This window comes from Solanum verrucosum, unplaced genomic scaffold, assembly GCF_900185275.1.
Source record: "Solanum verrucosum unplaced genomic scaffold, falcon-dt-bn FXZP01000282.1, whole genome shotgun sequence".
Classification (NCBI taxonomy): Eukaryota; Viridiplantae; Streptophyta; class Magnoliopsida; order Solanales; family Solanaceae; genus Solanum; species Solanum verrucosum.
Genome location: NW_026020198.1, coordinates 109,422 through 132,583, shown reverse-complemented (window position 1 = coordinate 132,583; position 23,162 = coordinate 109,422). Strand labels below are relative to the sequence as shown.

The 23,162-nt window shown below is 30.6% G+C and overlaps 2 protein-coding genes and 1 pseudogene across 2 annotated transcripts in view; all 3 read left to right on the top strand.

Moving 5' to 3' along the window:
- The window catches only part of LOC125829951 (G-type lectin S-receptor-like serine/threonine-protein kinase At4g27290), a 320,066-nt gene extending 300,918 nt beyond the window's left edge, over positions 1-19,148 (top strand). The window contains exon 6 of the mRNA XM_049509180.1: positions 19,137-19,148. The gene's annotated coding sequence lies outside the window, so the exon portion shown is untranslated. The remainder of the gene's footprint in view (positions 1-19,136) is intronic.
- LOC125829937 (serine carboxypeptidase-like 17) lies at positions 11,762-14,843 on the top strand (annotated as a pseudogene).
- A 972-nt stretch (positions 19,149-20,120) lies between the features above and the next one.
- Positions 20,121-23,035, top strand: LOC125829963 (serine carboxypeptidase-like 11). The gene is made up of 14 exons (XM_049509193.1): positions 20,121-20,292; positions 20,394-20,539; positions 20,685-20,761; positions 21,017-21,139; positions 21,218-21,320; positions 21,430-21,470; positions 21,552-21,650; positions 21,729-21,815; positions 21,925-22,068; positions 22,186-22,257; positions 22,348-22,466; positions 22,557-22,670; positions 22,785-22,830; positions 22,931-23,035. The coding sequence occupies exons 1-14, from the start codon at positions 20,153-20,155 to the stop codon at positions 23,012-23,014; spliced, it is 1,395 nt and encodes a 464-aa protein (XP_049365150.1). The 5' UTR covers positions 20,121-20,152; the 3' UTR covers positions 23,015-23,035.
- Positions 23,036-23,162: the final 127 nt, after the last annotated feature.

Below are 23,162 nucleotides of genomic sequence, written 5' to 3'. Positions count from 1 at the left end.
TAATATAAATTGAAATATAGGGAGTAATTAATTGATGTAAACACTCTTTTTTTAACTATTTGTTGCAAAGGCTTGGACCGAAAATCTTGGCCTATCTTTTTTATGGCATTGGTATATTGATCGGCCTTCGTGCACCTCGACTCATTTCATGGGTTATCTGTCACCTCATACTAACACCAGATATTAAGTAACTCTGTCCAGCATTAAGCTTGAACTGATGGAAAGAATCACTTAATGTTTTTTTCCTCAATACTGAATTTTAAAATTAAAACTTCCTAGGTTAAAAAACAAATAATGTATATTCCATCAAATATTACATTAAACTTTATAGTTTTGTAAATAAAATTACAAGAAATAATAAAGTAGAAAAAAATATTAGAGTTGGAATTGGGATTTGCCTTTTGAAAAAGTGGCAGCTAAGCAAATTGACTGGTCAATAACTAGGACAGAGTGTGCTGTATGTGTGTGTATATGTTTTTGTGTACTCTATTCCTTTTTTATTTTATTTTTTAATCTTATCCCTTAATTCTTATTTTCTGAAAAAATAATATTTTCTTTTTAAGTTTTTTTTGGTGATTTATTTATTTAAATAAATTAATAATTAAATGACAGTCTTGGAGTTTGACTGGATCGCTTTTAAGTGAGTGCGTCCCCTCATGCAAATTACTTTGCTGCACCCACTGATGGAGACATTGACACGTGTCACTTGGGAAATGTGCTTTTTTTTTTTGGTTTAAAACACTGCTACTTACCTTAATTTAATTACTTCAATTAACTTAGGTATTATTTTAATTTTTTCCCCTTAAACTTTTATGGCTGCACACTATGATACCTCTAAACTTTCTACAATGTTGCATTAGTACTCCCTATGTTTTTCATAGTAGTTACTACTCTCTATTCCATATTAACGGAATTTTTTGATATTTTTTTTATTATTAAAAATAATTGAATTGTTCAAAAATCAAGACTGATGTTTTGAATTTATTTTCATATTTGTTCTTTTTTTTTAATAAAGTTTGATATTTTTTAGGAGATAAATTACACTATTTACAAAGTTATATTTATGATTTCACAAAGAATAATAGTGAAAATATGATTTAAATCATATCCTTGAATATTTTTATTAGTAAGTGTGTATTGTCTCGCCAATTTAGTTTATATGAAAATAGAGGAAGTATTAGTTGTCAAATTTTCTATTTGCGTGTTTCTTAAAAAATCATAAATAAAAATATTAATAAGAATTGTGGTGGAGTATTGAGTATTTATTCATTCTTAATCAAAGGTTTCGAAGTCTCCTTGGGTACAAATTCATCTTTGTTAGAGAGTGTTTTACCTCTTGAGACTTTCCAACGCGAATTTAAATTTAATCGAGCTCAAGTATGAAATCGAACACCGAATTGAAAATCAAGAAAATAAATAAAAAATAATTTTACTATTGTATGATTTATCTCTTTTTGATAAATTAAACATCATTTATTAATAAGATTAAATTAATCTCATTTCAAGAACATTAAATAATAGGAGTAAAATGAAATTGTGAAATGTCAAGTAATTTGAGATAATTCTTTTTAACTAATGAATGAAGTATCACTTATTCAAGTCATCAAGTGTTAGATAATCAAAACTGAAATTAACAAAATAAATTTGAAATATTGCACTTTTTAGAACGATTTTTAATGAATAATTCGTTCATGATGACGACAAAAATTCTATGCATTTTTTAAAAGTAAAAAAGATGAATCCTCAAAGCTTATCAACATTTGAAGTGATGAAGTATATCAATTTTGATTATTCTATCAGCCAAAAAGTACCAATTGGGACAAAATATGACATGAATGGATTTTACTTTATCATGAATCTTTTGGTATTAGGTTCAATTATATAAGAGCACTAATCAATTTTTATCTAATTATATGTGATGAAATCTACTTTTTCCTTTTATATTTTCTTTCTAATTTGATTTATTTTTATAAGAAATTGCTATACATACTCCTTTTCAAAATTCATATAAATCGCAACAACCCATCAATTATAGATTATAAATTCGTAAAGATTTTGTTACAACACTTATCTTACGTAAATCTCATTTGTGAAAATCAGAAGTCATATAAATTTGAGTCTGGGATTCAACTATTAATATGCCTTTGGAGTTAAAACCCGAGACAAAATTATGATGTTCAAAGCCTTTAGGTCATCCAAAGAATGCATGCGACGGGGGATATTAGTACTCAAGAAACTTCAGGGGCTTCACTAGATTATCTTGAAAGTTAAGGGGTCAAATTGGTATTAAATTGTAACTTTAATCAAGTACTTAGTAGCAGTAGTATATTTTATATGAGTAAATTAAATAACACTATAAAAAAACAAACTTATATTATATGGTAGAAGCTTTTTGTTTTAAATTATTTAGTTCTGTTTGTTGCATCATTCAACAACTTTTTTTATTTTTTGAAAAATTAATTAAGTGGGGAACTGGGAAGCTAAGATTTGACTAATATTCTTTTGTCACAGATGGCTATCTCTTTCTTATTTAATTAATAAAAAATAAACATAATAAATTTTGTTACATTAATTAATTAATTATCCCTACTAGCTCAGTCACCTAAGAGATACCCCATTCAAAATGACAAGTTATATATTGACCAATTGATCAAAATAATATAATCGCTAATTAAATATACAATATAGTATCTAATAAAATTAAATAATAAGAAAAGATATTTATTAACTATTATTTTGATATGTGATTACATAGCGTAGTTTTCTTCGATCATAATTTTTCATATCGATTTAATTGTAAAGTAAATTGAATGAACGTATAAAATTTGAAATATGTTGGGAGTATTTGGAATTTTCTTTTTCCTCCTTTACACTACATGAATATGATTTTATCACAATAATAACTCTTATTTATAGGCGTAGAGAGTATTCCACTTAAATTATACTCTAAGAATTAGTGAGTTAGTTGTTAATTAAACAAAAGTTATGGCTTCTAAGATCACTATAACAGCCACTAACATGAGATGTGATAATAATTCTTTTAATATTAAAATGCCTAAACAATAATATTAATAGCATAGCAATAGTACATCCTCAAGGAATATACTTCTATCAGATACCAAAAAGATAAAAGGATTTTATTATATTGAAAATTGAAATATACAATTTAGAGGGGATTGGACTCTAGTCACTCTACCATACACCACTTTAGTATTTTCTAATCCGGAGCAGCTCGATACAATCAAGGATATTTAGAGTTTAAATTTTTTAAAATTATAAAAAAATCTCTTGAGAGTGTCGACCTTCCTTAATTAGAGGTTTCAAGTTTAAATTTTTTAGAATGAAATAAATTATGTTAAGAGAATCATGCTTGAAATGAATTCTGTAATGTGTGAATTCAAATTTAGTCTGACCTCAATATGGATAAGGAAACCAAAAGAGTTGTTTTTTGTCGCTCTTTCTATTCCAATTATTCTACATTGGTTGAAAATATAAACTACTAATTATGAAAAGTGAAGCTCTCATTATTTATTTATTTGTAATGGGAATATAATGATTTTAATTTGGACTATATTATATGGTTTAGAATTATATTCTTAGATTGACGCTCCATCAGGTGTTTAAAGTAAACATAAAAGACATTTTTCTAAAAGCGGGCATGATCTTATATTAAATGAATAGTCTAAGAGAAAGTTGCTCAATTTCAAATAATATTATATTATGAAACTCAATGAAAATATATTATAAAGTTAATTTTACCCAAAAATATTTATATTCTCTTCATCTTTCTCTTAACAGTTATGTCAGGAGCAGAAGCGGAATTTAAACCCTATGAATTCAGTTTTTAAAATTCGTAGCATTTACTTATTATATTTTTAAACTTATGAATTTGAGTTTTGTTATTTAACAAAATTTTGAAGATTACACATAACTTTATATTTTACTTTAAAAATATTAAATTCAAAAGAATTCGGTATCGTAATAAATGATCGCCACTTGTTATGAGTTTAGAATAGAAGTGACAGACAAGTGAAATCTGCCCCGTTGCTCAAACTCTTTTTGTCATTTACGTTTTGTCTAGTCCTGTTCCGTTTGAAGAAAAATAAATTAGATTTGACTAATTTATTTGGGAAATATTTTCAGTTTTCCTTGATATTTGATAAATAAATTTTATTTGAACAATATTAATAGAAAAATGCTTTTGAGTATTAAATTAGGAATACACTCATTTTGGAGCTATGATGCTAAACACCAAAACAACATTTATATATATATATATGCTAGGATACTAAACACCTAAATAACATTTATAATTTTTTTATATATAATTTGATAATATTAATATATGTGTTTTATTAGTTTGTTATAAGCTATGATACTAAACACCTAAACAACATTTATATATATGAAAGCCACTCGTCTTTTTAATTTTTTATCATCCACTTTTTAAAATTGTGGCTTGTGTGATTTGTTACCCCGCCTTTAGGAAAACCACATAATACTTAAAATAATTTCATGCATAATTAATTAGGAAAAGTTGATATGTCAAACTAAATTATCACTATAATGACCTATATTCTTGTCATTTAGGTTAATACGATTTTCTTTTCTTGCTATTACCTCATGTGGACATGTTTATTTAATTATTTGCCAACTAAAAGGATTGTATAAGAGTGAGTTGTAATTTGGTTGCTTAGTTCATATGAGTTATAGTTTAGACTAATAATGTTGATTATCGAGACAGATTTAGGATTTGAAAGTTCTGAGTTTCTAGATTAACTTCAAGTTAATATATTGAATTCAACTTATGAATTTCGACCTGATTGGCAATGATCGATAAATTAGTATCATCATATGGGTGTTTAGTCCAATTCATTTTTCAATCCTAAAGATAATTCATTTTTTTAACCATTATTATCCGGAACCAAATGGATCGACTAATTTTATTTCGCACCGCATAGGGCATTCAGGAAGAACCCTCCCTTTTGTAAAATCGTTGCAATATTAGTCACATAAATTAGTTTCAAGCTTGAAGTGTATCGTTTGATGACACTCTTCTTGGAGGATATATATATTTGATCCATCTTAGCTACATTCTCAAATTAACAAGCCTTTTAAGTATAAATTCGTATTTACTTTTATGTCCATTTCTCATGTGCGTGAGCTTATTTGTATATTACTCTCGATTAGGAATTTCTCTATATTATCATTATTTAAATTTGAAACTTCTGATTAATAACAAATAAATCTCATTCATCCTACTAGTAATACACTGTGTAGGACGTAAGTATTTAATCTATTTCTTTCTTTGTAAAAGGAAGTTAATTGGTTGGCCGTTGATTATGATAGGTTGTTACAACTACGCCAACCAAAAGTGTCCAAACAATTTAATTCCCATAGACTTTATTCTGAGACTTTGTTTACTATTTTTTTCTTCATAAACCAACATGATAACATGTCCAAATTAATGAATGAGAAACAAGCACAAAAATAGTTAGTAGTATTATTAGACAAAGAAACATTAATATTGGGAGTAAGTCTTTTTGCCTTTTCAACTTCTCATCAAGACACATGCATGCTCCCTTTCTTAAGTCCCACCATTTTTAAGACTAGCTTGTCCCACAATTGACTGGTTTTTTCACATAAGTTTTTGTGTCCACCAAAGGCCCCAATCCCTCTTACACCTTCACTTCTTTAATTATTGGATCACAACAAAAGGTCTTATAAATTAATGCCACACTAATTTTTTTTCATAATTAGTTGATTAGTAGAAATTTATATGATTTGTTTGGTCCCGGACAAAGTTAATTATTGTGGAATCGTAGTTGTTGAATTATAATTCTAGACTAATTTATCTTACTTGGAAGGTGAGATAAAATAATATCAAGTTGAATGGGAGATAAACCGATATGGTGGATATATAGGATGAAGGTTGAGATTAATTAATTTAAGTCTGATTGATGGTATAGTTTATCTCAGACTAAATTTATATGATTTGTTTGGTCCCGGACAAAGTTAATTATCGGAATTGTAGTTGTTGAATTATAATTCTGGACTAATTTATCCTATTTGGAAGAAGGTGAGATAAAATAATACCTAGATGGATGAGATAAGCCGATATGGTGGATATCTAGGATGAAAATTGAGATTAAATTTATACTATGTCTGATTGATTGTGTAAGATTAAATTTATACTTTCAATCAAACAAAATATAATTTAAATCCCAAATTTAATCATGAAAAATCCCATCTTATCTCGCTTACCAGTCGACCCTTAGGTTACATTACAAATTCTTCATAATTCACTAATTAATTGTGTCACATAATAATGAAGTCTATTCACCCTCCCACATTCACCAAATAAAAAGAAAATGAAGAAGGAAGAAGAATGGCAATGGCACAATTTTCTTACATGGATACAATTATGATGTAAATATATAGATTAAAATACCCTTAAATAGATTCATTAGAATAATATAGTCAAGTAGTGAACATTAAGTTGTCAACACAACGTAATTATGGTATGTCAAGAGCTACGTAATTTTATTCTCTATATCCTATTTTTAGTAGTCCAAATTTGACTTGAATACGTCTAGTAAGGGAAAGAGAAGAATTAAAAATATATAATACATTTAATGAAATAAACAAAAACGATATGCTCACTGAAGTTTTCGTTACGGCAACATCTACACAAATTTATTGACTTTTGTGTTCAGAATATAAAATGAGAGAGATAAAGAGGAATAAAGTTGAGTTATGGCGTCCCGTATTAATTGAGGAATAAGATTGAATTGTTTATACAATCAAATTATGAGAGGGTGTACTTCACTTAGAATTGACATTAGGCTCAAAATCTAAGTGAAATGTATCGTCTCATAATAATTAACAAATTGAATTATTATTACTATCGTTTTGTAATTGTGTTTTTTACTTCCCAATTTACGTAAATAAATAAAAAGAAAAAAGTTCACTTCTACATGTGTCAATTGTCATACCGTTTTTGGGCACTTACTAAATCCACATGCCCCTGCCAATGATGCCAACTCTAGCAGTTCACTTTTCAACCAAAGGGTAAAATGCACGATTTACGAGGCAACAACAGCTCCTGAGTAAACTCGATGATATTCGAAATTTAAATTTTATGAGTTTCGAGCTAGCCAAATATGTAGCATTTGAGGTAATAATAAGTGCTTCCAGTGCCAAAAAAATTCAACAAGGAGAAAACTACATGTTGCTTAGTTTTAGAATTTAGAGGAATTGAGATCTCTTATCCACTGTATTAATTAATTAGATATTTTTTAAGAGTCTTTTACATATTAATATGGGTATTAGACTAAAGTATAGTTTTTGTTGTTTGAAAAGCCTTCAAGCCAAAATTACATCTAAAGCCACCAAGTAATAATTATTAAGAATGCATTATTTACCAGGTATAGTTTACCATAGAGTGATTAGTCCATTCAGAATAAAAAATCAAAATATGTTTATATAAAACTCAAAAAACATAATTATATATTATTAAAAGTTAAGAACGATGGTGGATTTTGTTCTAACAAAAATGTTGTTTTTTTAAAATAAAAAAAGTAGTTTTTCAAAAAATGTTTGTTCGTCTATTGGGCCTTGGTCCAAGTAAAATGAGGTTAGTAGTAGATTCATCAACCCAACTTGAGTCCAGTAGATCAAATATACTTTTAGGCCCATACCCAGCTACGTGGAGGAGGACATCAACATTTTTTTCCGCCGGATATCTATCACCTCTCGCCAAGAATAGTATAATAGTATCAACCAAGGTTAGAAATAGATGAGAAGAAATCATCTAGTGTTTTATCTCTACTAGAACTTAGACATGAGACCTCGGACTGTTCAAACAATTTTATTGATCACTAGATCACATCCTTCAGTGTAGTTGGTCACAATTTTTGGAGAACATATTTTTTCTAAAGTAAACAAGGCTTTTTTTTAAATGATAAGAAATGATTTTCTAGTGAAAGCAAAAAAAAAAGAGTTTTATGAGTGACAGACGACAGTCCACACTGATTATGTCATCTTCATCTTCTAAGTTCCAACACACCTCATCTTTATTGCTACTCAAAAATCAAAATTGCTAAGTAATAAATATATTCAAGGGAAACTAGTTTTTCATTTTCTCTCTAGAAGTTTACAACAAAATATCGTCACTTGTCTATACTTCTAAATTTAATATTTTTCTTGTTTATTCCAAAATTATTAGTACAAAAATTGTCACTTGACTAGTCAAAGCTTCCCATCAATCTCATATAGAAGAATTTTCAAATCTTCTACATGGCGGCTTCCATTTTGGAACATTACACATTACTAATTATAACTAATCCTATTATAATAGTCCTAACTAATTTATCACGTGGAATTTACTATTTTTATCTCCATCTTCATTTTCATTCGTGTATTATTGTATTTAGGAGGGGAATCAAGATTTTTAATTTATAATTTTTGAATTATTTTTTTCTTTTGCTAATTAGATTTTGAATAGATTACTAATACATATAAAATAATTTTTTTATTAAAATTACAATGTTTGAACTAAAGTTACTGACTTCTATCCAATCCGTAAATTAAAGGCTAGCTCCTTCCGGGATGGTATTTTTTTAATTTATTTTTCTACTTTATCTATTCTTCACGTTATCTCAAAATATCATTCATGGAACCCAATCATCTTAGAATTTCTATTTTTGTGGAGTTAGAATATACAAGTTAGAGGAACAATTGATTTTTTTAATTGAATATTAGAAACTTTATTTTATGATATTTTGTGACTTAATGGAGTAATTAGGCGGGTGATAATTATTTAATTTTGACTAATCGGATTATCTAAAACGCCTACCGCCGCACACTTGGACTGTAAATCAACAATAAATTATTCATAACATTAAAGTCCTGTTTGAAATTATTGTTTATTACTACCATTAATATTAATAAAATTTTCGAGGTCAATTTTTAGGCATGTTATATAGTTTATATTTAAAACATGGGAAAAACTTTGTTGCTCCTGCTGGCAATTTTATTTAGAGGTTTTTAGTCAAAGTGTTGAAATTAAAATCACAAATGACCGAATGAAGTATTTGGTTAAATAATAATAAAAAATTACTCATATCGAATCAAATGTTTACATCAAATAAATAGATATATATGATATTTTATATTTCATAAAGGAAATCTTTACGTAAATAGTGAATCGAATTTGTCATTTCATAAAGGAAATCTTTACTTCAATAGCTATTTATAGATTTATTTATTTACTCCCTCTGTCCCTAATTACTTATCCACTTTTCCTTTTATAGTTGTTCCTAATTACTTGTCCATTTTGACAGATCAAGAAAGAACAAATTCTTTTTACCTATTATACCCTCAATTAAATGACTAATTATTTTGAAAAATATAGAACTTTTCATCCACTTCATAATTAATAGGGGTAAAATGGTAAACTCACTATGTCATTAATTATTTTCTTAATAGGTGTGCCAATTCAAAAGTGAACAAGTAATTAGGGACAGAGGGAGTATTAAATTGTCGAATTATCTTATGTTTCTATTCTAATCACATTATGTAAAGCTTATCCCCACATTTAAAGTACAGTGGCTCTTAGATACTCTGTTTATTTATTTTTTTGTTTTTCGTCTTACTCTCCTTTTAATTTCATTTAAAATAAAATGTTTTTTTTCTTTTGGCAATTTTTAGCGCATTAACTTTTCACATAATATTCCTAAAACCATAAGCTCAAATATTATTTTGATACATTCTATCTATCTTTAAGTTATAATTTATTTTTTTAAAAAAAATTATATCAAATTAAACGATTAATTTAAAATGGTGGAAGTATAATTTACCTAACCCTTGACGTTGGTAGGTTGGTCCCATTAATTAAAACTTATAGCGTAGTAGGTGGGCGCGCATCGTTTTTAACTTTGGAACCGTTCGGCGCTAAGGTGGAAATTCACAATTACGGACCACAGTATTTGTGTTTTATAAAAAAATATTATTTTTTCAATTTCCATTAATTCATTTCCTTTTCTGAAATTAATTCGCGCGAAAGAAATTAATTTATTAAATTCTTGAAATTTAATTTTCGAACAAAAAGTCATCTCTTTTTACCGAAAGTTACCTCCCTTCCTATTTTCCTGAGGCTTCGTATCATTTGAGGTACTGAAAACGAAATCTTATTTTTACTAAAAGTAGAAATAATTGTTATTTTTCTTCTTCTTTTCTTTGCATAAGTTTTTCAAGCAAAAACAACAAGTATCGTGTGATTTATTGTGTTTGTTGAGTTCGTTGAAGTTCTGCAATTTTGATTGTCATTATTGATGAATATTGTTTCGTTTTATTTTGGAAGAAATTAATTCAATTAAATTTTTTAAGAAGATAAATTTTCTTGTGGACTTTAAATGATATTTTTCCTTTCATTATTTTCGTTTCTGTTTATATTCTGATTGCAGAAATAACATAATACTTCAACATATGAAAAATAGTCAAACAATAACAAACTGTTAAATAAAAGAAAGGATAAAAAGATACAAGTTATAAATATAGTCATCCCTACAAACTTTACTATATTTATTTTTATTTCATTTCACAAAATATCTAATTTTGACTTAATACCATTTTCCTTACCTAATTCAACAATTTAAGACACCAACCATTTCAATCATTTGAACTGTATTCCATAATTTCAAGCTACTCAATAGGAACATCTGAAAATTGAGCTAAAATTGATGTGAACGCTGAATCATTAGGTAGACTTAATTGAACATAACGAGAACAATTCAACCAACAAACGTTACGACAGAGCAATAAGAGTTCTTTCATTTTTAATTAGAAATTTTGAGTTTGAGTTTGAGTTTTCATGTGTACGAAGTCTTCTTTGTTAGAGAGAATTTTATCTCCAATATAAAACTTTTCTACGTATATCTAAATTTAATCAGACTCTATTACTCCAATATGAATATTGAACATTGAATATGGATATGATGGAATAGTAAGTACTCCTCCATTCTTAACTAAAGATCTCGAATTTAAGTGTTCATATGTACGAAGATGCCTGTGTTAGGGAGCGTTTTATCCCTAATATGAAACTTTCCGACGTACATTCGAATTTAATCAAATTCCAATATGAATGTCGGACATTGGATATGAATTAAAAAAAACAATAACAATTCAGCCAACAAGAGTTATGATGGAGTGATAAGTATTTTTTCATCATTAATTAGAAGTCTTGGGTTTAAATTTTCATATGTACGAAGTCACCTTTATTAAAAAAAATCTTATCCCAATATAAATATTGGACACTGAATATGAAAAACAAAAACAAGAACAATTCAATGCTACAGTACTGTCAACAATGTGTAGCCAAATTTTATTCTGGACGCGTCAATTCTTATCCTTTATTAATTATAATTATTATAATATAATGTAATATAAATAAATATATTTCATTAATACACCTTTATAATTACTTACGTGTACCGTACATTATTATATAATTCTTATCCGGTGGGCTATTGAATAAGTCCAAAGTCTAAACCAAGACTTTTTTTTGTCATATTTTATTTCTTTTCCCACAAACTTTTTTAAATATAAGCACCACAAATATAACTCATCATTATATCTCAAAACAGAGTAAAACAGAGCAAAAATGAAGAACAGAGGGAGTCATGGTCAAAACAGATTTATTCGAATTCTCGCATTACCATGGAAGGCATTAATCAAAGCGCGAGATTGTTACGTAGGTACAATGACGAATTACGCAGTTGTAAATCCTCGGAGTTTGCCTAAGAGTTACAGTGTAAAATCATCTACGAGTGCTGATAATAGCGAAGATTTTAGAGAACTTGTTAGAGCAGCGTCCGCGAGGAGTATGGGAGAGAATTTTGAGCTGAATTTATTGATACAGCAACAAATTCGACAGCAATTGCAACAGCAAATGCCATCAAGGAGATCAGTACCGAGGAGTGCTAGTGTTGGTATGGGAAGAATTGATGAAGACAAGCCGTTTGTTTTAGGAGGTCAAGAAGAAGATGTTTCGATTATGTTAATGAAAAATGATTTGAAGTATCCTAGGAGTAGAAGTCATGCTGTTTCAAAGACTAGTAATGTTCATGTCTTTTGATCGCAATTTATGTAGCATAGTTGGAATTTCGATAGATGTTTCATTGATCCAAATTTTTCTTTTGAATATTTTAAGTTGTTGATTATTTTATTTGGAAAAACTTAGAGTTTCTATATCTGAATTTATGATGAAAATTTAGATCTCGAAATAGTCATTGTGCCATTATTTTTTTTTCCAAGATAGGTATGAAAATGTAAGTATTGATGTTTGTTTAATAGGATTGTGTTGATTGTCAAATTAAGGTTTTAGTGTCAATGTCAATATTTCAATTTTCACACTTTATGAAATCAACATGAAAGGTGTAATTGGTCTCAAGATCAGCTTTCGAGGCTGAATTAGGTCGATATTGAGGCATATTGATGTGTCACACATCGACGTTGGAGGTGTAATTTGATATCTTTATATAGTCTAGAACAATTTTCGCCATATGAATTAACTTTTCGAACTAAGGGTTGAATAGAGATGGGCAAACCTATGGCAAATAGGGAGGCTTAGGGGAACTCATTTTTAGACAAATCATTACGTGTACCTTGCTACACCATATATACATATAGTACAATCAAATGATATAAAGTATAGGGACTGTGTTCCCCTACTAGTTTATCAATTTTATTTATATAGATATGATATGATATGATGACTTAATATAACTTTAAGAAAAAAAATATAGCATAGTATGTTGGATGAAAAATATGGCAAAAATACAACTATGCTATTATTTGTTTTTACTTCTTGTTGTAGCAGAGCATGCAACAGCTGGTTCACAAGTGAAGTTTCTTCCAGGTTTTCAAGGACCACTTCCTTTTCAACTTGAAACTGGGTGAGAAATTGGCCACGGATAAATATTATAAACTGTTTGGACATTGAATTGTTACAATTTTCCTAAAATGTAATAGACTGGTGTTTTTAGGTATGTTGGAGTTGGTGATTCAGAAGATGTGCAATTATTCTAGTATTTTATAGAGTCGGAGTCTGATCTAGACTCCGACCCTCTTATGCTTTGGAGGCCCTGGTTGCTCTGCTTTATCTGGCCTTCTCTATGAGATAGGTATGTCATATTAATGCGCTCACGTCACTTATAAGGTAATTACAAATTGTAACACTTCGTTAACCTTTTGAACTATGAATATGAAGGACCAATAACATTTGAGGCAGTAGAATACAATGGGAGTTTTCCTAAAATGATACTAAATCCCTACTAATGGACAAAGGTGAAAGTGTTTGATTATAAAATTGGTACTTTGTGATGTAGCACAAAATTCAAAAATGTTAAAAATTATCATGGAATTTTTAGGTGTCAAGTATTATTTTCTTAGACTTACCGGTGGGAACTGGATTTTCCTACGCGACAACTCCAGCAGCTCTACAATCATCTGATTTACAAGCGAGCGAGCATGCATATCAGTTCCTTCACAAGGTAATTATATGGTGTTTGAACTTCAAAAGGAAATAACTTCATACCCAGATAATATGATTTTTGCAGTGGTTTGTCGATCATCCAGAATTCTTAAAGAATCCATTTTATGTTGGTGGAGATTCATATTCAGGCATTGTTGTTCCCATCATTACTCAAATCATAGCAATTAGTAAGACTCCAACAATTGCAAATTATGCTTTCATGTTTTAGTACTATGCTCTCATAGTTTGTTGGCTGAATGAAATGGAAGTCGAACGATTTATTAATCTTAAGGTTTGTCCATTTTCTTACCAACTCATAACAAATGGTTAAAGATACACAAAATGGATGACGCTATTATATGATTTCAGGGATATTTACTCGGAAATCCAGTGACTTTTGAAGGTGAAGACAATTATAAAATTCTATTTGCTTATGGAATGGGACTTGTTTCTGAAGAACTATATGAGGTTGGCTTTTCTTTAGTTATGTGTTTTCATTAACTTAAAAGTAATTCTCTTATTTTTCTCAAACAGTCCTTTAAGTCCTTTAGTTATGGGGGCTTATTTAATTTGCAATACAATAAGATGGTCAATGGTCATGAGTAGCATACCATATCATAAAACCTCAGTAGTAAAGGTTACAGATCTCTTATATACAGGTTCGCGATAAATATTAATTGTGTTTATATACAACATTAGAATAACTACAAATACAAATAGTTAAAGTTTATCTGTGTGAAACTAACAAGTTCTCTAATGTTCAATTGAATTGAGCAGTGGAGATCATGACATTGTTGTTACTTTCCGATCAACTCAAGCATGGATAAAATCTCTTAACTACTCAATTGTCGATGATTGGCGAGCTTGGACTGTTGACAATCAAGTTGCCGGGTTAGTTTTTGATGAAAGACGTACATTGTGGGCACATTGAAATTCGCGTGCCTACATTAGTTAGAAAATTTGTCAGTACTGTATATAGATGTTAAACTCTTTTTGTTTTTTCGATTGTACGATTTCAGTTACACAAGAAGTTACTCAAATCAGATGACATTTGCCACAGTGAAGGCAAGGAAACTATTCTCTCAATCTATTTTTTTTCAACTTTCTTTTCTTAGTTAAAAAAAATTGTCAAATAATTGGTTTGTTAATTTTATTATGCACCAGAGTTTAAGCCTCGTGAATGTCTGGCCATGCTCACAAGGTGGATGTCTTACCAGCCTTTGTAATTATTAAGAATTACACAGATGGTGAGAACTCAACCATAGATGAAACCATGGAAGCCATAACTGGCAACAGAGAGAAAAAATAACAGAGAGGAAAATATGATTTGGTAAAATGAAAACTCACACCTTTCATTGATTAGCAATGAAGTACTTATATACATGTGTGAATATGCATTAACGAATCTGTAGAAAGAGAAAATATCTAACTAACTAATTATCTCTAACCGACTATGACATCACTAACTGACTGCACTAACTAACAGAAAAATGGAATCTAACTAACTGAATGTCATAATTAATATACATTTTAATCATGATCGTTAATACCCCTCCTCAAGTTGGAGGTGATGATTTCACTGCCAACTTGTGTAAAATGGCTGAATGTTTGACACCAGTGAGAGCCTTGGTAAGAATGTCAGCAAGTTGGTTAGAGGTGGACACATGGTGCAGAGAAATGAGCCCCTCCTGAAGCTTATTGCGCACAAAGTGACAATCCACTTCAATGTGTTTAGTTCTCTCATGGAACACAGGATTACGAGCAATGTATATAGCAGATTGACTGTCACAGTAAACAGCAATAGGAGAAGAGATAGGAACAGTCAATTCAGTAAGCAACCTGTGAAGCCAAGTCAACTCTCCTACAACCTTTCTGAGTGATCTATATTCTGCTTCAGCTGACAATAGGGAAACAGTCTCTTGTTTCTTGGATTTCCAGCTGATGGGGCTGTTCCCAAGTAGTACTAAATAGCCACTGACTGATCTCCTTGAGTCTGGACAGGATGCCCAATCTGAGTCACAAAAAGCTTGAACTGTACAGTCAGGGTCTTTAGATAAGTGTACTCCCAAAGTAGGATCCTTCTTTAGGTATCTAAGAAGGTGATAAGCTGCTTGTAGATGAGGAGCTCTAGGATCTTGCATGAACTGACTCAATTGTTGAACACTGAAGGCTATGTCCAGTCTGGTATGTAAGGAAGTTCAACTTGCCTATCAACTTCCTATAGAAGGTGGGATCAGATAGAGGAGGACCTTCATTGGCTCTTATTTTGACAGTAGGATCTAGTGGTGAAGACAGAGGTGCATAATTAAAGCAATCATATTCTTTGAGTAAGTCCAAAACAAACTTTCTTTGTGAAATAAGAACCCCCTATGTTGTGTCAAGTATCTCTAAGCCCAGAAAATAATGGAATCTGCCAAGATCCTTGATCTTGAAAGTGTTGTCGAGATACACTTTTAGCTGTACAATTTCAGTTGTATCTGTGCCTGTCAAAATAGCATCATCTACATATACGGCAACAAACACTACCAAGGGTCTTGCCTTCCTGTAAAACAATAAGTGATCATAATGTGAGTGTGTGTAACCCCTGAGTGATAATGCCTCAGTCAATTTGGCATACCACTGCCTACTTGCCTGTTTGAGACCATAGAGCGACTTATTTAGCTTACAAACCAGTCCTGGATTAGGTATCTCAAGACCTGGAGGCACTTTCATATACACCTCTTCATGAAGATCTCCATGAAGGAAAACATTATTAACATCAAGTTGAAACATACCCCAGCCTTTCTTCACAGCACATGCTACTAAGGTTCTTACAGTAGTCATTTTAACCACAGGTGAGTAGGTTTTAGTATAGTCTATTCCAACCTGTTGTGTATATCCTTTGACTACCAGTCTTGCCTTGAACCTTTCTATGCTTCCATTTGCTCTATGTTTAACTTTGTACACCCATCTATATCCAATTGCCTGCTTGTCTGCTGGTAGGCTTACAAGATCCCAAGTGTTGTTGGCATACAATGCCTCAAATTCTTGTGTCATGACTTTCTGCCATATTGGGCTCAGTGATGCTTCCTCATATGATGATGGCTCACTATCATGACAAACATTTTCAACAAGAGCTTGACTGTTAGATGCAATGACATCAAGAGACACATGGTGGTGTTTGGTAAATAAGGCAGTAAGAGAAAGGTTGTTGGGATGATGTTGTGTGTTTTGTGTGGTGATGTCAACAGGTTTTAGACTAGGAATGTTGACAATGTAATCTTTTAGATGTTGTGGAATTTTATTGACTCTATGGGATTTTCTTTGCACTACTGTGGAAGGAACATGTTGTGGTGGTGTTGGAGATGTAATGGTAAGGGCAGGAGGTGGTTGTGCAATGAGATCCTCAATGATGTGATCAGGTGGATGAATGGGAATTGTATCAGTTACATTGTTATAGTCACTTACACAATTATCACATGAGGCTAATTCAGTATAATCAGGAGAAGGAATAGACCTCAAAACAGAAGGAAAAGAATTGCTTTCAGCTGACAAAGTAAAAGGAAAAACATGTTCATGAAAGATCACATCCCTGGAGACATGTATCTTCTTTGTAGCCAGATTCATTACCTTGTAACCTTTTGTTCCAAAAAGATATCCCAGGAAAATATGTTGGGTGGTTCTTGGTTCAAGTTTGTCTCTAAGTACTTTTGGGACAGTGGGGTAACAAAGGCACCCAAAGGATCTAAGTTGGCTATAGTTTGGTTTTCTTTTATACAGCAGTTCATAGGGGCATTTTTTTTCCAGATGGCTTGAGGGAAGTCTTTGGTGAGATGGGTGGCTGTCAGAACACATTCTCCCCAATACCTTATAGGTAGTTTAGATTGAAACAAAAGTGCTCTGGCTGTTTCCAACAAATATTTATGTTTTCTTTCCACCACACTGTTTTGTTGTGGTGTGTATGGACAAGTTTTCTGATGAATGATCCCTTTGGATAAAAGAAATTGGTGTGTTTCATTGTTGGTAAATTCCAAACCATTATCTGTCCTAATGTTTTTTACTGTGGTATTGAATTGATTTTCCACCATACTTATGAAATTTTTCAGAACTTGTAAGGCATTGCTTTTGGTACTTAAAAGATGTGTCCAAGTTGACCTGTTGTAGTCATCTACTAATGTAATGAAGTACTTGTAGTTGTCATATGTGTGAATATGCATTAACGAATCTATAGAAAGAGAAAATATCTAACTAACTAATTATCTCTAACCGACTATGACATCACTAACTGACTGCACTAACTAACAGAAAAATGGAATCTAACTAACTGAATGTCATAATTAATATACATTTTAATCATGATCGTTAATAGTAATCAACAAATGTATTACATTACAATTGTTTAATGTGTAAGCTCGATCACATTGTCGATCTCAAGTCCGAACAAATAAAGAGGGTTGTTAAGAGTCAATAGGAAACAATTTTCTCTGCCCCGCCCCTAATCACCTCCAAATTTTTGATAGAGTCAATTTTATTGCATTCAAATTGATACATCCTGTGTTATGTGTACGCAATACTATTTTGCCAAATGAATTTAAGTTTTATTTGTGTTTTAAAAGGCGGGGCGTAAGGAGAGACGTTTTATCCCGTACGGAGCAAGACGTAAGTCCCGAGACATGGGGCGTAAGACTTATGGATCTACGGAGCGCAATATCATGTATATTCAATTTTATAATTTTATTATTAAGAAAATAAGCAAAAGGTAAAACTTTTAATTATCTTACAAATAAATTTCTATAACCTATAATGTATATAGAAAAAAATATTATGATTTTTATTTGAGAAAGGTATTAATAATCAATAATGAAGAAAAAAAGTATTACAACTACTATTTGAGAAATATCATTACACCAATAATAATAAAAAAAGATTCAAAAATAAAATAATTAAAAAAACGTTCGCACATACGTTTTTACGCCCATGACTTACGTTTTTACGCTTGGAGCTTATGTCCTCTCCCCCCCCCCCCTCCACATTCTAGGACTTACACCCTAAGAATCTACGTCTTTAATTTGTGTCTCGAAGCATTTTTGGTACTCCCCGCCCCAAAACTCACCTGGGACCCGCCCAAAAATGTTTTTGAAAACACTGATCGTCAGTGTATATATTATCAATGCAATTTAATCAATTATGATAGATTAATACTATATTTTTCTAGATTATCATATCAATCTTGTAATGAAAATTTATTTATTTTAGTAAGTTGACTTAATATAGAAAAGGGTAAACAACTCAAATCTTATCAATTTATGATCTAATTATGTGCATTTTCACGAGTTTTCAAAATTAGCATTTGTGCCAAATTTCGGTCTCTAGATACATGGATATTGGATAGACCGATATATGAGGTCAAAATAGAATTTGCATGTATTCACTCTCCGGCTTTTCTCCTCTTTCCTCTCCTTAAGTAAACAACTATCCAGAAAGGAAAGAGGAAAACTTATATAAATATATTATATTAAGAAAATATTTACCATTTATAGCAATAACATTTTCTTTTTCACTTGATTACTTTTAATACATTTATATCACAGTTTTAATATAAATTAAGGTTTTAATTCAAAAGACTTAAATTTTGCTCTGTGACCCACCTCACCTGTATAAATTTTTTTAAAACGTTTATGATTCCGTCACTCCTTGTTCTGTTCTGGCCCGTTGTCATTTTTATTTTTAAATATGGTTATGGTGAAAGAAAAAGTATGAATAATTTCAAAATAAGATCAGAAATCAAAACAAAAATAATCTTATCTAATCAATTTATATGCTAAAGTAAATTAATTTGTATTTTGAGTTAATTTGATTCTATTAAATATATTGAAAAATAAATTTATTTTTAATGTTAACAATTTTATAAATGTTTAAGTTATTTTAACTGAAAATGTATTTATCTATATTTTTTAATTAAATGTATTAATTATTTAATTATGTTTTGAGAATTGGATATTTATTAGGAGTAAAAAAAAAAGAAAATGAAAGAAAAGAGAGGTGAGTAGGAGAGAGATGGTAAAGAGTTAAAAAGTGAACTCATTATCCAAGTGTCAACTAATCAATGGAGGGTCACACAACTATTGTTAATTGTGCTTCTACCATGTAAAATTTTTCGGAGTCCTTGATTAGTTTACATCACTTTTAATTATATATGATATGATATGTGTGAAAAATTAAAGTTAATTTTTAGGAGGTACAAAAAATATCTTAAATACTTAGTAGAATTTTCTAGAACTTTGTAGAGTGTATACTTTGGTATTTATACTTATGAAAAATTTAGATGTTATAAATAATTAGATATTTATAGTAAAGTATATAAATATCTAGATTCTTGTTATCTAGATATTTCTTGCAGATGTATCTAGAATAATTTCTACAAGCATAACCAAAAATAAAAAAACAAAGACAATTAAAGAGTCTTCCTTTGTAACAAAGTTATTTTATCCAAATTCTTCCTTTTCTTTTCTAGCTTCCTCTTCTTTTGTTGAATCTTTGATCTTAATCAACGATTTTGGGCTAGTAGAAGGTTCTGATCATATTTTTCTTCTACTATTCTCTACAATATGAGGATTAACTTTTAGAAAACTCTGTTAAATGAAAAATATGGCAAAAACAGGGCTATGCTACTGCTTATTTTTACTTCTTGTTGTAGCAGAGCACGCAGCAGCAACTGGTTCAACAGTGAAGTTTCTTCCTGGTTTTCAGGGACAACTTCCTTTTGAACTCGAAACAGGGTGAGAAACTGGCACCGATATTTTTCACTTTTTTTTTCGAAAATTTGTAAGGACTTTGAATTGTTATAATTTTTCGGAAATTAATCGACTGATGTTTCCAGGTATGTTGGAGTTGGTGATTCAGAAAATGTGCAATTATTCTACTATTTTATAGAGTCGGAGTCTGAGCCAGACTCTGACCCTCTTATGCTTTGGATCACGGGAGGCCCTGGTTGCTCTGCTTTATCTGGCCTTATCTATGAGATGGGTACGTTATATGAGTTTAATTTTTAATGCGCTCAGTTCACTTATAAGATAATTACGAATAAACGTTTATTAAGTATTAACCTAGCTTGTAAAAACTGTGTAACTAATAAGTCATTTTCTTAACTTTTTGAACTATGAATATGAAGGACCAATAACATTTGAGGCAGTTGAATACAATGGGAGTTTCCCTACAATGATCCTAAATCCCTACTCATGGACAAAGGTGAGAGTATTTGATTTTGAAATTGTACTCAGGGTGAGCTAGGTGGGGGTTCGGACAAACCTAGTAACTTTTGATTGTCAGTTTAGTGGTAAGAAATGGACAGTGAAAACGCTCTCCACACTAGAGTAGTGGGGTTTGAACCATACTATCTGTTCTAAAATTTAGAACCTCCAACTCCTAATCCTGGTCCGCCTCTGAATGTACTATGTAATGTGCACAATTCAAAAATGTTAAAAAGTATCATGGTATTTTTAGGTGTCAAGTATTATTTTCTTAGACTTACCGGTGGGAACTGGATTTTCCTACGCGACAACTCCAGCAGCTCTACAATCATCTGATTTACAAGCGAGTGAGCATGCATATCAGTTCCTTTGCAAGGTAATTATTACTTAGTTTTAATTACGTATTTGAACTTCAAAAGGAAATAACTAGTACCCTGCTAATATAATTTTGCAGTGGTTTGTCGATCACCAAGAATTCTTAGAGAATCCATTTTATGTTGGTGGAGATTCATGTTCAGGCATGGTTGTTCCCGTCATTACTCAAATCATAGCAATTAGTAAGACTATACATATTTTCCCTCTAACAATTACAGTTACTTGTTTTGGATCACACTTTGCTGGTTTAGTACTATGCTCTCACATTTTGTTGGCCCTGTGATAATGCAGAAAATGAAATAATGGAAGTCGAACCATTTATTAATCTTAAGGTTTGTCATTTTTCGTACAGTAAACTGTAGAAAGATACACAAAATGGATGCCTATTATAACACAACTTCAAATAATTTCAGGGATATTTACTTGGAAATCCAACGACTTTTGAAGGTGAAGACAATTATAGAATTCCATTTGCTTATGGAATGGGACTTATTTCTGATGAACTCTATGAGGTTGGATTTTCTTTAGGTGTTATATTTGTACACTCTGATTAACTTTACTTACATTATTGGCTTACTTTTATGAAACAGTCGTTGAAATCAAATTGTAAAGGAGAGTATTTCAATATAATTCCAAGCAATGTACTGTGTTTGCAAGATGTTCAAACTTTTAACGAGGTTGGAATTGGATTGATCTATTTGAAATAAAATCAAAATATCATCTGTTTTATTTTTTTGATATTTGGCATCAAACAGGTGTTCATTAAAATACTGACCTTATATGCAGCTTCTTAAAGGAATTAATAATCCCCATATTTTGGAGCCCAAATGTAAGCCTTTTTCGCCAAGGCCACACCAATTGTTTGGCGAAAGAAGATCTCTTGATGAGAAGTTACATGACCTTAACAATCTTCCTGGACTAAAATGTCGCGTGAGTAATTGTCTTTCCATCTTCAATTATTATCTATACAATATTGCATTCTTTAGGCTATTGATTTTTGTATCTGCTAAATTGATTACAAGAATTTACAATGTGCAATTGCTTTAGAATAATTGGTACAAACATTCTTATCATTGGGCTGATGATGATCAAGTTAGAGACGCCCTCAACATCCGGAAGGTATGATAGCATGTTATAGATTCACTAGTTATTTACTTAATGTCAATGCGGAGAACTTAAATTCAGACTAACATATTCATTCAGTAACAGGGGACTGTCGGAAAGTGGGAGAGATGTGCAAGTAATTTGCAATACCAAATGATGGTCACTAATAGCATACCTTATCATGAGAACCTCAGTAGCAAAGGTTACAGATCTCTTGTATACAGGTTGAGTTGAGATATTAATTGTGTTTACAACAATATTGGAATAACTATGTGAAACTAACAACTTCTCTAATGTTTTATTGAATTAAGCAGTGGAGATCATGACAAGCTTGTTACTTTCCAATCAACTCAAGCATGGATAAAATCTCTTAACTACTCTGTTGTCGATGATTGGCGAGCTTGGACTGTTGACAATGAAGTTGCCGGGTTAGTTTTTGATGAAAGACGTACATTGAAATTCGCGTGCCTACATTAGTTAGAAAATTTGTCAAGTGTATAGATGTTAAACTCTTTTTGTTTTTTTTTATCGTTCGATTTCAGTTACACAAGAAGTTACTCAAATCAGATGACATTTGCCACAGTGAAGGCAAGGAAACTATTCTCTCAATCTATTTTTTTCAACTTTCTTTTCTTATTTAAAAAAAAATTGTGTTAAAATTGGTTTGTTAATTTTATTTATTTAACAGGGAGCAGGGCATACTGCACCAGAGTATAAGCCTCGTGAATGTCTGGCCATGCTCACAAGGTGGATGTCTTACCAGCCTTTGTAATCAATAAATGTATTACAATTGTTTAACGTGTAAGCTCGATCACATTTTCAGTCTCAAGTCCGAACAAATAAAGAGGATTGTTAAGAGAATAGGAAACAATTTTCTCTGCCGCATAAGAGTAAAGATAGGGATAATAATGCTTACATAT

What these genes read in the sequence shown, in the direction of transcription:
- LOC125829963 (XM_049509193.1), top strand. Translation starts at nt 20,153, where the DNA reads ATGAAAAATATGGCAAAAACAGGGCTATGCTACTGCTTATTTTTACTT. An exon ending in TGGCCTTATCTATGAGATGG is followed by an intron (nt 20,540 to 20,684) that starts GTACGTTATATG and finishes ATGAATATGAAG; the next exon opens with GACCAATAACATTTGAGGCA. An exon ending in ACGCCCTCAACATCCGGAAG is followed by an intron (nt 22,258 to 22,347) that starts GTATGATAGCAT and finishes ATTCAGTAACAG; the next exon opens with GGGACTGTCGGAAAGTGGGA.